The sequence below is a fragment of the Argentina silus genome, assembly GCF_951799395.1.
Source record: "Argentina silus genome assembly, chromosome: X".
NCBI classification, from domain to species: domain Eukaryota; kingdom Metazoa; phylum Chordata; class Actinopteri; order Argentiniformes; family Argentinidae; genus Argentina; species Argentina silus.
In genome coordinates, this window is record NC_139653.1 from 31868983 (window position 1) to 31881605 (window position 12623).

Sequence of the window (12623 nt, forward strand, 5' to 3'; positions counted from 1 at the left end):
GGGTCACAAGTGTTCCAGTCAGAGACAAATCTGAATTACCTTCAATACGTTCGTTTACAAACGGCTCTCTTCTCTTACTGCGTTTTAATTTACATGTTGCATCCAATTATGTTCATAATAGCTGGTGTGTAAATCTCATCATGCTGATTCTTTATCACTATTGTGTTGGTGCCTTTATGCAGCATGGGTGCCTTCTTCAGGTTGTGCGCTATACAATTTATATTTCGCAACTGTCAAACGTATAGCAGTGTGCTCCGCCCTCTGCGGGGTCTATTGGCAATACTATCTCTGCTATGATTGGAGCTAGGATTTTATCCGCCCCCTCCAATTCAGTCTCAGTTCTTATTGGATAACATACACTGTATGAGTTTCCAATGCCCCATCCCCCACACATATCCTATTGTCCCATTCAATACTTTATACGCCTCCATCTTCCTCACACATACAGCGGCCTTAGCTAATAAAGGGATGATGCTGGCTGGATCTACAGCCTACTGTATGTAAAAGTCTATCGGTTAGGTGCCTGGTCGTTGATGACATCACAACAATACTGAATGAAATATGACGAAAAATAAGAAGGTCAAGAGGTAAAGGCTTCTGGCAAGGGACCCTAATCATAGTCAAAAGCATTGTATCCATAGATATAGGAAAATGTCGTATCTTTGGTGATATCTCCAAAAAGCGACATCATCTACATATACCCCTTTGTGATTCCCAAGTTAAGAGATCATATAGGAGTTCCATCTATAAGGAAGGGTAGCTTAGGGGGTTAAACTGTCAAAAACAAAAGCTTATTTCAGAAGGTGCTGGTTATGTCATCATTTAAAATAGGCCTATTCATCTAACAAATCAGGCAGCTTTCATGCAACTTGAATGAAAACTGAATCTAAAAGATATAAAACAATTTAAAAGAAAAACAACATCCTGTAATAATAATCACAATTTAAAACAATAAGAACAGATCTAGGCTAAAAACAAGATAGAGTAAAATTATGTTTTTAGAAGTGTAATCAATACACAAAATCTACTAGATAAAGACATTAGGTTAGGTATTTGATTAGTTTGATGTGTGGCAAGGCGTCACTAATTTCAAACACGTTTCCACCCCTTTGTAACTACTTTCTGCAAAGAATTTCTCAACTATGTTACCGACAAAATGAAATCAACCAACCAGTGACATAAGGGCACGACTATGATGTCATCGCCAGGTTGTTATCATTAAGCATCACAATAGGCAGGGTAAACGTTCGAGGGCAGGCTGCCTTCCAGCTGATAGAAATGCATTGAAAATGCTGTGGTTATTTGGTGGTTCATATCAAATAAAATTATTATTATCTCATGTAATATCATCAAGGAGAGAGAACAGATTTCCCATATCCACATAGGCTATTGGTCAATAATACATTGGCCTCTCCACACATAAATTCAACCATATCTAATCAATCAGCAAGTTTTTGCTGTGGATCTGTCGGGATGCAGTAACCATATGTTTGCAACAATTTTAGCCAAACCTCAGCTACAATAGATGAGATATATCAAATCATTTGGCCAGCTAGCATGTTTCTTTCCATGCCATGTTGCTAGATTGCTAGATTGCTAGTTACAGTTACTGAGAAACTTACCTCATGTTTATTGCAAACCTTACTGTTAGCTGGTTTAGACAGCTAGTTACTGGTGGTTGACCAGGTTTGTAAATCTCTCTGATGTTTGTATAGTCTATAGTTCTCTTTCAGTTGACTCGGTTCAGCATCTCACTATGGGGATATGCACCATTGCACTATTCACTGAAACCCTATATTTAATCCTGGAACACGGCAGGAACACTTTGCATGGTTGACCCGCCCTAGCCCAGCTGATGAAACAGTGCACCCATTTAATTCCGCAAACCACCTCTTCACAAGCCCGTAATAGAGGCACAATCTGCTGAGATGTCTCCTTCAGAGAACTGGGGTTACATACCGTCACCCAAAGTTCTCTTTCAGTCGATATCTCACTATGGCACATTTGCATGATGCCCTGATTACCAAAGCCCGTACAGAAACCTGACAGAGTACATGGAAATGTACCCAGTCCACCTTACTCAGCTCCAGCACCAAGGACCGTATGTGCCATAGAAGGTGCAGTGACATCCAGGCAGTAGAATCTCACAAAATGTATGTAGGGGAATGTGAGGGGAAGCCTAACTGGCTGCAACACAAATCTCAGAAACAGAGATGCCATTGAACAGAGCCCAAGATGTAGCAATTCCTCTTGCACCCAGACTCCCAAAGGGAGCTGCAAGCCTTTAGAACTGTAAACTTCTGTAATAGCCTCCTCTATCCAGTGGGAAATTAGCTGTTTGGATAGCGCCATACCCCATGCGGGGTTGGCAAAACACACGAACAGTTGATCACATCCCCTGGATGCCTCAGTTTTGTTCATGTAGATGCGTAGTGTGCGTTCCATTGGTGGAAATCTCACATGAAAAGGTGCTGTGTGCAAGACAAACTCCTATGCATCTTTGAGCTCTACCAGGGTAAACCATTTGTTGGGTTGAATAGACTCCAACAGAATGTGATGCGTGAGCATTTGGAACCAGTAGGTCCATAGGTGCCCATTGAGGTGCCATAGATCCAGTATAGGATGCCCCACCTGCCCCCTTTCCTGGGGACTAAGAAATAACAGCTTCTTCCTTCCAGGGCTTCTTCCTTCCGCACTACACTGACCGCTCCCTTATCCAACAGAGACTGTATGTCATCATTGAGGACTCGGGCCGCCTCCCTTTGCGCAGTCTGCACAAAACGCAGAGGAGGACCCACAAATTGCAGTCTTGCACAAAAAACCCACAAATTGCATATATATATTTTTCATCATTTTCATGCTAAAAAAAAAACGGCCAGGGAGTCAAACAGCTCCTTAGCCTGCTCTGCTAGGTAGACAGAGAGGAGGACTGTGGCGTTGAGGGAGCATGCTGCCTGTGCAGAGGCTTTGTAGATCATGTCTATTTTGGGCATATCCTTTTTTCTCCAAACTTTCCTCATCCAATCACTCTGATACATGATAATATTCATCTTGTGCTCACAAAATCTTTTTCCAGACCTCACCTGCAGGCTTTTAGGTACTTTTTTTGCAAACTGTAACCTGTTCGACTTGAAGTGCCAATTTGACGTAAAGAGGTGAGGTTAAGGTTAAGGTAAATGTTAGGGTAAGTCTTTCATCAATCTCGTGACTACCTTGACGATGGTAGCAGCTTGAACTGTGGTTAATGAACCGATTATCTTAATAAACTACTACTCATCAATGGTGCGCATTTGCCAGACCCCTCCTGTAATCCCTGACCAATAATGTTGAGTTAGAAGGTTCGTGCAGGCCTACATTTTGCTCTCGACCAGAACAACGCGAGTAGCTGTATGTGCTTTAGCCTTGTTAAAGAAAAGCTGACTTCTATAGTGGGTATTGTTTTATCAGCTGAATAATGTGCAGTGTCTGTTGCTGGTATTGATGGTTGCTGGCTGAGGCCTGAGGCGCGTTCCTGTGTGCTTCTCATCTTCATAACCCCTGTACGCATGTTCGATCGGCAGTGACCTTGCGTGGCTGCCTTTGTCTCACACGTTCTTGGATAAACTGCAGTAACCTTAATGGGTGGCCTACAGCGTAATTTCGTTCGTATTTATTTTGTTCTGATGTTTTATCATTGCCCTTCATTCCGATTCTGTGCAAATGCTTTTGAAATATTATTTATGGGAAGCTCATAATCTACCAAGCGACTAGTTTCAATATGGCCACAATACCTCCTCATTAACATTATTGTCAATCGATCTAGCCTACTACATCTAATTCTATTCTCAATGTAGCCTAATCATAAAAGTATAGTAGTTAGGTTATGTGAGAAACTTGAGTACTGCATTCGAGGTTGACTCAAATTTTTATGATTTGAGAAATTAATTAACACTGTTTGATCCAAAGCATATTGATCACCAGAGAACGGTAAAATTGCATTATACTTGTAGAAAGAAAGCCTTACCTTCAGCCATGATGTGTACAGTGTAATCCACTTGATATCGTCATCCGAAATAAATTAGAATCCCACAGAAAACATGTCCAAATATATCACAGATTTTAAATAGCCAAATAGGCCTTCTGTAATATCTTCCATCCCTAGCCACGATTGACAAGATCGTTGATCTCAACTCATGCGTAACATTTATTCTTTTTCTGTTCTTAAGCTGTGATGTCTAAAAGTTAATTGCCCAAATAACACACGTTTCAAAGTAAAGTAAATAACCTACTTTTGCTACAGATGCTTAGTTATAATCGAGTTTTGTAGCCTAATGATTTTATATATATATCATAAAATAACAATAGGCCTATAGCGTGTATTAGTTTGATCCAATGTCAAGAGAGAACGATAATAGCTACATTATAAGTATGGATGCTTTGCCTTCCTACCAATATCTTCAGATAGCCTACAGCAATACGTTTGATCTATCCAATGCATCAATCGCAAGAGAACGGTAAAAGTTAGGCTACATTGTAGAAAGTTGCATACATATCGTATTAAGCCATACCCTACCTTCATCGTGCGAAGTAATCCAGTTTAATGTTCCAAATATCCTACATTTTGACAATGGCGTCAAGCCACACCTGCTTCCATCAGCCATTGATTGACAAGATTATTCGATCCGTCGATGTCCCCTCATAAAAATGTCTCTCAGTTCTAAGCCTGGTTATGAATCTGATAATAGCCTGTCACTTTCTATTCTGAAGGTGTGCATGTCGTTAGAAATATTGAATGTTCTAGTTGGACAACTCGGTTCATGAACACACAAGTTTTAATTTTAGAACATCAATATATTACAATCATTCTATTGTAATAATTTCTATTAGGCTATATTACCATCTTGCAGTCTCAACTATTGTTGAGAACATACAAATTAATTAGGCTACATGTAGCTTATACTGCACAGAGAATCTAATACAATGTACTGTAGCCTACTAGTTGCATCAGTTTTCCACCTGTAAAGGGAATAAATGCGCATCTGTAATCGTGACAGAGGGTTTGTATTTGCAGAAAATAGTTTACAATGCAGTTTTTATGTTTACAGTGTTGCCTTTACATTTGCGCTTCATGTTTTACATGTGGAATTATTTACAATCTTAACATTACGTTCGTTCAACCTTTTGGCAGCTATCGAACTCCATAGAATGGCTGTAAAAAGGAATAGATTAACACATCTTTAATGTTTGTTCAATACTTTTTTATTCATACCTCCAATCTCTACTTCACATGAACTTGAAAGCGGAGGAATATATCTATATCTATCTATCTATCTATCTATCTATCTATCTATCTATCTATCTATCTATCTATCTATCTATCTATCTATGAATCTAATTATGATTCTTTCAAGAGATCTAAACAGGTCTAAAAAAACATACACAATGGTTTCCTTTTGAACATAGCTACACCAGTTAGATAAAATGCCAAGACACACTTGAGGAACAGGCTATGAATTTGTACAGTAGTAATTATCAAGAGAGAGGGTGGGAACTTTTGTGCGTTACCCATAGTATGAGTGGGACTGTGCCCCGCTACCACTGTAACCATCACAACAAGGCAAGTATAAATTCATGTAGCCAGTGAAGCGCATAATTAATTAGTTGTTGATGACAAAAATGGGTGGTATCAAGACATCTTGAGTCGCCTTGGTCACACAGCTGTAGAGCAAGAATAGCGATCATACAATCATACATGGTAATGCCAAAATCTGTGAGTAAAAAACAAAACAAAAACATATAACAAAGAAAATGAAAACTACAGTAAACATGTTATCCCACGAGTCAGTGTCATTTTTTAATTTAAGTTGTTTACTTTAGCATCCCCCCTTGGGCCAATCAGTGTAATTTTGTAAACGCCAGATCTCTATGGCAAGACACATCATTCACCCAAGTTTCGTCAAAACTGTCCCAGTGACGGATATAGACCGATCCACAGTCCCATCCCCGATTTCGTCGTGGGGGACAACAAGCAAATCAGAACTATGATTATTATTTTTTAATAATTTCAGTCTACAGTTCTAAACGTACAGCAAAAACGGGTCCCCATCGCGTGCATTCCATGCAGCCTAATGCCACGGGATACTCTATACAAAATGAAAGTGAAACTTTTTGTACTGCTGCTTCAAAAGTTGCCGCTGATAAACAAGGGATTCCTTGATTGACTGAGGTAAAACAGTGATTAAATTCATAGATTATATTTGTACGAACTATATATTGACCATCAGGACCCAAAAAGAGAGGTTAGAAACAATACAGAAATAGTCGCTTCTCTTTAATGGAGAGAGCTTATTTCAGGCAGTACACTCTAAATCAGTGCCAGCTGTCTGTCAGGTGACAGATCAGCTGTTTACACCCGACACGTTACACGTTGATATTACGGCCTATTTAAGTGGCCAGTCCAACCTCTCTGCAGCCTACAATATTGCTCATACTGTTGGTCGTTACTGAGTTATGAGAGTGTTGCTATTGTTTTTGTTCACCCCACCACCCCTAGCCTCCCCACCACCCCTAGCCTCCACCTGCCTGCTTTGGTTCTGCTCTCTCAGGCAGGGAGCTCCAAATACGGCAATCCTAATTGTAGAAACATTTGATATTCAATAAATGCCTAAGACGTGAGTGTTCCTGACTGAAATAAGAAATACGACATTTCAGGGGAATGATGTGTCACTGTAATAGGGATGAAAAAGAAAAATATTAAAACAAAAATGATATGCTTCTACTAGTCTCATAAGCATGCATCAATTGTATGACTGGTACATAAGCATGAGCATAAGTAGTTACACAGTGTATAACACATAATTCTGCAGTACAACAGCTTATTCTCACATACTTATAAACTTGTTTTGATGTTTCCTGGTATTACTAGAAATAACAGAGCAAAATGACCTTAAGTTAAGAGTTACCGAGAACCTGTTATTGTAATTATTATGGGACAGTGCAAACATTCTAGTTGGTCAAATAATTAACTCACGAGTATATTACCATGCTCCATTGGATTAGTTGGGAATGGTCCATTTTAATTCCTAAACTAAATATAGAAATCCAAACAATTTCCAAAAAAGGAAAAAAACAGTCCATAAACAAAGTTTTAAAGCATTTCAATCACATTTTTATAAATAAGAAATATAATTACATTAAATTATAACTAGAACTGCATCTCTTGGGGAAGTGATTTCTATAAAACAGAAACATTTTCCAACCACTGGGATTCAGGTTTTAAGAGTTCCATACAGTAAGTAACCAACGCACCCTGATATATCAAAACCAATAGCGTGCTCGCAGGATGTCAACAATCCAGTAACACACCAATACCAGCACACATTAGAGATACCTACCCACATTTGACCAGCCCTGAAATATTTAACAGGGTAGCAGTCACTCAAGCAGTCTGTAGTTGCTATTTCAGGAACATCGCAAAATGCAGAGGTGAACATTTTGTCAATCATCAGCACACCCAATGAAAAGTAATGTATGCTTGAGAAATGAAGATACTGTGTAAGGGGCACTGTAAGCACAGATAATTGATGAATTCTTTATCAAATCAATTCTTAATAATTGTGGATTATAACTTAGAATATAATTAATAAAAGCCTCATGAGTTTAGTTCAACTGTCTTACTCCATCAGGACCCCAAATATACAACAGTCGTCCTTATTAAATCATGTATCATCATACAATCTATACAAGATAGTACGCATTCCCAATTGCGTGTCCTGGTTGACGCATACAAGATATTTTTGAACGACATGTCAAAAACTGAAGATAAGCTACGTGAGGGTAAGTGAATTTGCGTGACTTACATAAGAAGTTAATCTTTATTAACTTTTAATTGTGTGGCGGTTAGGCAGTATTAGGTATTAACCTTAAGTGCTTACGGTAAGGGTACGTTGTCAGGGGAAGGCATTAACAAACTTTAGCATTAGCAACAATGATTAGCAAATACTGTTGTCCATAGCGCAATTCGAATCAGCGACGTGCGGGTTAAAAGGCCAGCTGTTAATTTTAAACGCCAGCCAGTTTTGTTTCCTGTTTTTTCTTGAGTAAAAATACTTATAAAACGGAAGCACTGAGTAGTCATTCACGGAGCTATTTGGGAAAGTAACGGCAGATATAGCTAGGAGCAATTCTCAATAAAATGTGTCGAAAGTTTGTTTGACTCAGGCGCAAAAGATACGATGAAGGGGATTTTGGAGGGTCATGTTTGACTCTCCAAAATTGGCGCTAACTTTACAAACGGGCTAGCGGCTTCCAACTTTGGAGCTGTATGAAATCGTTTTAGGAGGAGCTAAGAAAATAGAATGTATCGTCCAAAATACACATACTTTGACCTAAATGGCAGTTTTCTGATTTGAGTCATTGTGCAATAACATTATGTAGCCCCAGGATGTCATATCATCTTAAAAACATAAAAATGACTAATCTGGGCCTTTAAAGGCATAATTAAACATCTATTACTTTAACTCACATTGAGTGGTCATCCAATACTACTTCTTTAACACTGCTTTCACCTCCAGACCGAGTGTCACTGTGTCTCTTTGATTCTCTGTTTTGGAAGGTGCATTATTAAAGTGCATTACTTTTTCTCTTTTTGGAAATTACTGTATTTTATGTGCTGTCATCACTGACTTCGCTAAGCAGCAAGGGGTTACTGATTAAAATATCTATATTTTTTGATTTTCTAACTGAGATTAATCCATCTTAAATACACGCTTGTGACATCTTATGAAGGTATCTACCCTCTATTTTGGTTTAATTAAAAGGTGTACCAATCGCTCTCAAAAGCTTCATGCATCCAACACAAACACTGAACATGGAGAGTGTGGGTGTGTGATTTGGGATTAGCAGGAGTCAGGACAAATGGTATTGAACAGGATGAGCTCATGGTGTGTGTGGTCGAGTCAAGCCACTTGGAGGTTGTGGCATTGATGAAGTAGAGATGCCCATAGGAGCAGATTGTAAACTGTAGCCAGGGAGGCTAATGCAAGGCTGCATCCAAAGCGAGGCATCAAAAAGGCAGTTTGGCTACATGTGCCAGAAATTAAATGTTGCTGCACGGACGCGCGCACACGCACGCACGCGCGCGCGCACACGCACACACACACACACACACACACACACACACACACACACACACACGCATACTAGACATGTCACAGACATATCTGCCATGCTTTTGAGAAGAAAACATTTTCCTTTATAAATTCTTTAACCTGCCTATATACAGTACGGAAATTAACAATAAATATATGTAATGTGTAATAATATATCTTGAAATATATATATTTCAAATATATTCATATAATTATTTCTGTCTTCAGACATTTTAAGATATTTAGTCACAGTTTAGTATTAAAACACTTATGCAAGATGTCTCCCTAATTGTCTGGCTGCAGTATCCCTTTTTCAAGTATCAATGACTTTTTCTGTAAGTCAGCATGGTGTCTTTCCCGACAAAAAAGACCAGTCAAGTTGTACTGTCTACTACATTCTCTGCTCATCATAGAGATTTGTACAAACCCATTTTGATAAATGTGCAACATTTTGAAGTAACAAATTAACACTGTGCATAACTTTACTGCATATAATTACTAATGAGTGATGTCTCAATATATAGCTTTTAAAGTTGCAAATTCATTAATTCATAAATAGATGAACATGTTTGCCTTTTGGTCAAAATACTGTTGCACAACTGACAAGGTCTAATGGCTAATCGATTCCATTACAGATAGCTGTAATACAGCATTGAAATAATCTCCAAACCTTCAAAAGAACTCTAAATGCCATACATTTGTATTGTTAACAAGAGATCCATTGTGCCACTAAGCATGGAGAAGCATGTGGTTTTTGAGGCAACACAAAGAAAAGTGCTACACTACATGTCCTCTCAAAATGTCCAATCAAATGTACTTAGGAGGTCATAAATGAATCAATATACACTCACCGAGGACTTTATTAGGAACATCTGTACACCTTCTCATGGTGGAGGTGGTGTAATGGTGTGGGGAATGTTTTCTTGGCACATTTGGGCCCGTTAATACCAACCGATCATCACTTGAATGCCACAGCCTATTTGAGTATTGTTGCTGACCATGTGCATCCCTTCATGGTCATAATTTATCCATCTTCTAATGGCTACTTCCAGCATGATAATGCACCATGTCACAAAGCAAAAGTCGTCTCAAACTGGTTTCATGAACATGACAATGAGTTCAGTGTTTTTCAGTGGACCTTCCCAGTCACCGGATCTGAATCCAATAGAACACCTTTGGGATGTGGTAGAACGGGAGATTCACAGCTTGAAAGTGCACCTGAAAAATCTGCAGGAATTGCGTGATGCAATGTCATCATGGACCAGAATCTCAAAGGAATGTTTCCAACATCTTGTGGAATCAATGACAGGAAGAATTGAGGCTGTTTTGAGAGCAAAGGGAGGCCCTACCCAGTATTAGTAGAGTGTTCCTAATAAAGTTCTCAGTGAGTGTAAGTATTCCAACACAATACCCTGGCACCGGGCTATCAAGGAAACCAGCCCTGACACACCATGGAGACCAGGTAAACACAAGACACATCGGTGGAAATGTTCTTCCACATACTGTACTGTACGTCCTCTATCTGTTTGCTGGTGATCCTGCTACTCTACTCTAGAGTATACTCCAGAGGTCCAGAATCAAAAGGGTTACAAAAGGGACACTGCAGCGCGGAACTCTAGGGGATGATCAATTTGGAACAGTCAAGAGAGTGTGAAAGTCTCGAGACTGTGTTGCCCCTTTTCCTCATCCATCTCTGCTTTTTTGTTCTTCTTTAGACACGCACAGAGCAGGAATGGAACCACTGACGCTCTCTGAAAGGAGTTAAGATGAAGAGTAAAAATCACATGCTGCACTTTTCTTCAACTCCTCCCAGTGGCAGTGGCTATATGACATGGCAGTATGATGTTCTTTAAAAAAGAAAAAGAAGAGACAGAAATATAAAGGAGTGTGGGGCAAAGGTGAGCGGGGCTGTCACCTTCCCACAATGCCACAGCTCAGTGAGAAACACCTAATTTCCTGTCTGTGCTGTCCATGGTCTGAACTGTGGGGTCGTGACCTTTGTGAGCTGGTGGGGAGGCAGACCATCCCTCTGTTCCACAGGGGTCAGCTCACAGTCGGTCTCTTCTCTTGTTTACGTCTGCATACTTATACACAAACAGTTTCTATATTGCACACTATGCCCTCATGGCCTAGGGGTCATATGTCAGTGGTAACGGCTTCTTTTCTCCTCAGCTTCCGAGTTGTAGTCCCGTAAACCAATGCCCCTTTGAAGGTTCAATAGAGAGTCCTTCATCTATAGAGGAGGATAAAACCCATTGATATTAGTGAGGATAAAACACATAAAGAGAATAGGTTAACTTTGATACACAATGAAAAGCAGTGAGAATACACATAATGCCTAGCTTTACAATAGTTATTTCCTAAAGTAAATATTGTAAGAGTCACACATTGAGACATTAATGTGTGAAAACATAGTGGGCTGGTTTTCCAGGATCTCCATGGAAAGAGCTTATTAGTCCAGGTGTAGGTATAGGTGTAATCTATGTCTCTCTTGTTAATGCCTGTTATCTCCCCTATCTTGTCCCTACCTGGTCCAGCAGCAGCACTGAGGATTTTATGATTTCTCTCCACTTCTGCAGCTCAGCGTCATGGAAACGCTGCTGGGACTCCAAGAGCTGGGCCCACTCCATCTGCGTCTGAGGCAGTTTACTACACACACAAACACACACACACATACACACACACACACACACACAACACACACACACACACACACACACACACACACACACACACACACACACACACACACACACACACACACACATGAGTATGACTACCATTTCAAGGGATTGTTGAATACCCACCAGTATACCCACTGTATGTATCTGTATCTATGTTGTTATTTATCTTTCTACTGTGTGTGTTTGTGTGTGTGTGTGTGCGTGTGTGTGTGTGTGGGGGGGGGTGTTTGTGTGTGAATGAGTGAGAGTGTTGTTCCCTGTAATTGTTATTGTGTATGCCAAGTTTGCCTTTATGTATGCTAGAAAAATCGGATAAAAAACAGATTATAAAATATTCCATTCTATTGTATTTGTTTCAGTACACATTTTCAGTAAGATCAGCTTACAGTCATGAGAAAAAATTAGGACACCCTATGAAAACCTTTGTCTTCTTCAACATATTCAAACATATGGACATTTGATATTCATTTGAACAATATTGAAAAATTGAGGTAATATAACTAAACAAATACAACTGAAACAAATTATTTAAAAAATGATTGGTAAAATGTAATTAATAGAAATGCAATCTTCTTGTGAGGAAAAAGTTAGGACACCCCCACATTTAGTTCCACTTAAAATGCCTAAAATTATAATAAAGAGCACCACATCAGGTGCAAATGATTAGAACATCGTTACAGAGGATTTTGGAGGAGCCTGTCCTATTTAAGCCTCAGATATTTAGTTTGGTTTGCTCTTGATTGTTGAAGTGAGTTGCATCACCATGGCAAGATCAAAAGAGCTCTCTGAGGCCTTCAGAAGAAAAATTGTA

General features: G+C 39.3%; 1 protein-coding gene across 2 annotated transcripts in view; it reads right to left on the bottom strand.

Moving 5' to 3' along the window:
- Positions 1-11271: 11271 nt before the first annotated feature.
- The window catches only part of gramd1bb (GRAM domain containing 1Bb), a gene marked incomplete at its 3' end in the record, with an annotated part of 79870 nt that continues 78518 nt past the window's right edge, over positions 11272-12623 (bottom strand). For both annotated transcript variants that reach the window (XM_083694795.1, XM_083694794.1), the window contains exons 18-19: positions 11657-11777; positions 11272-11361 (exon numbers count right to left, since the gene is read on the bottom strand). In XM_083694795.1, coding sequence (XP_083550921.1) covers positions 11272-11361; positions 11657-11777 — 211 coding nt within the window. The remainder of the gene's footprint in view (positions 11362-11656; positions 11778-12623) is intronic.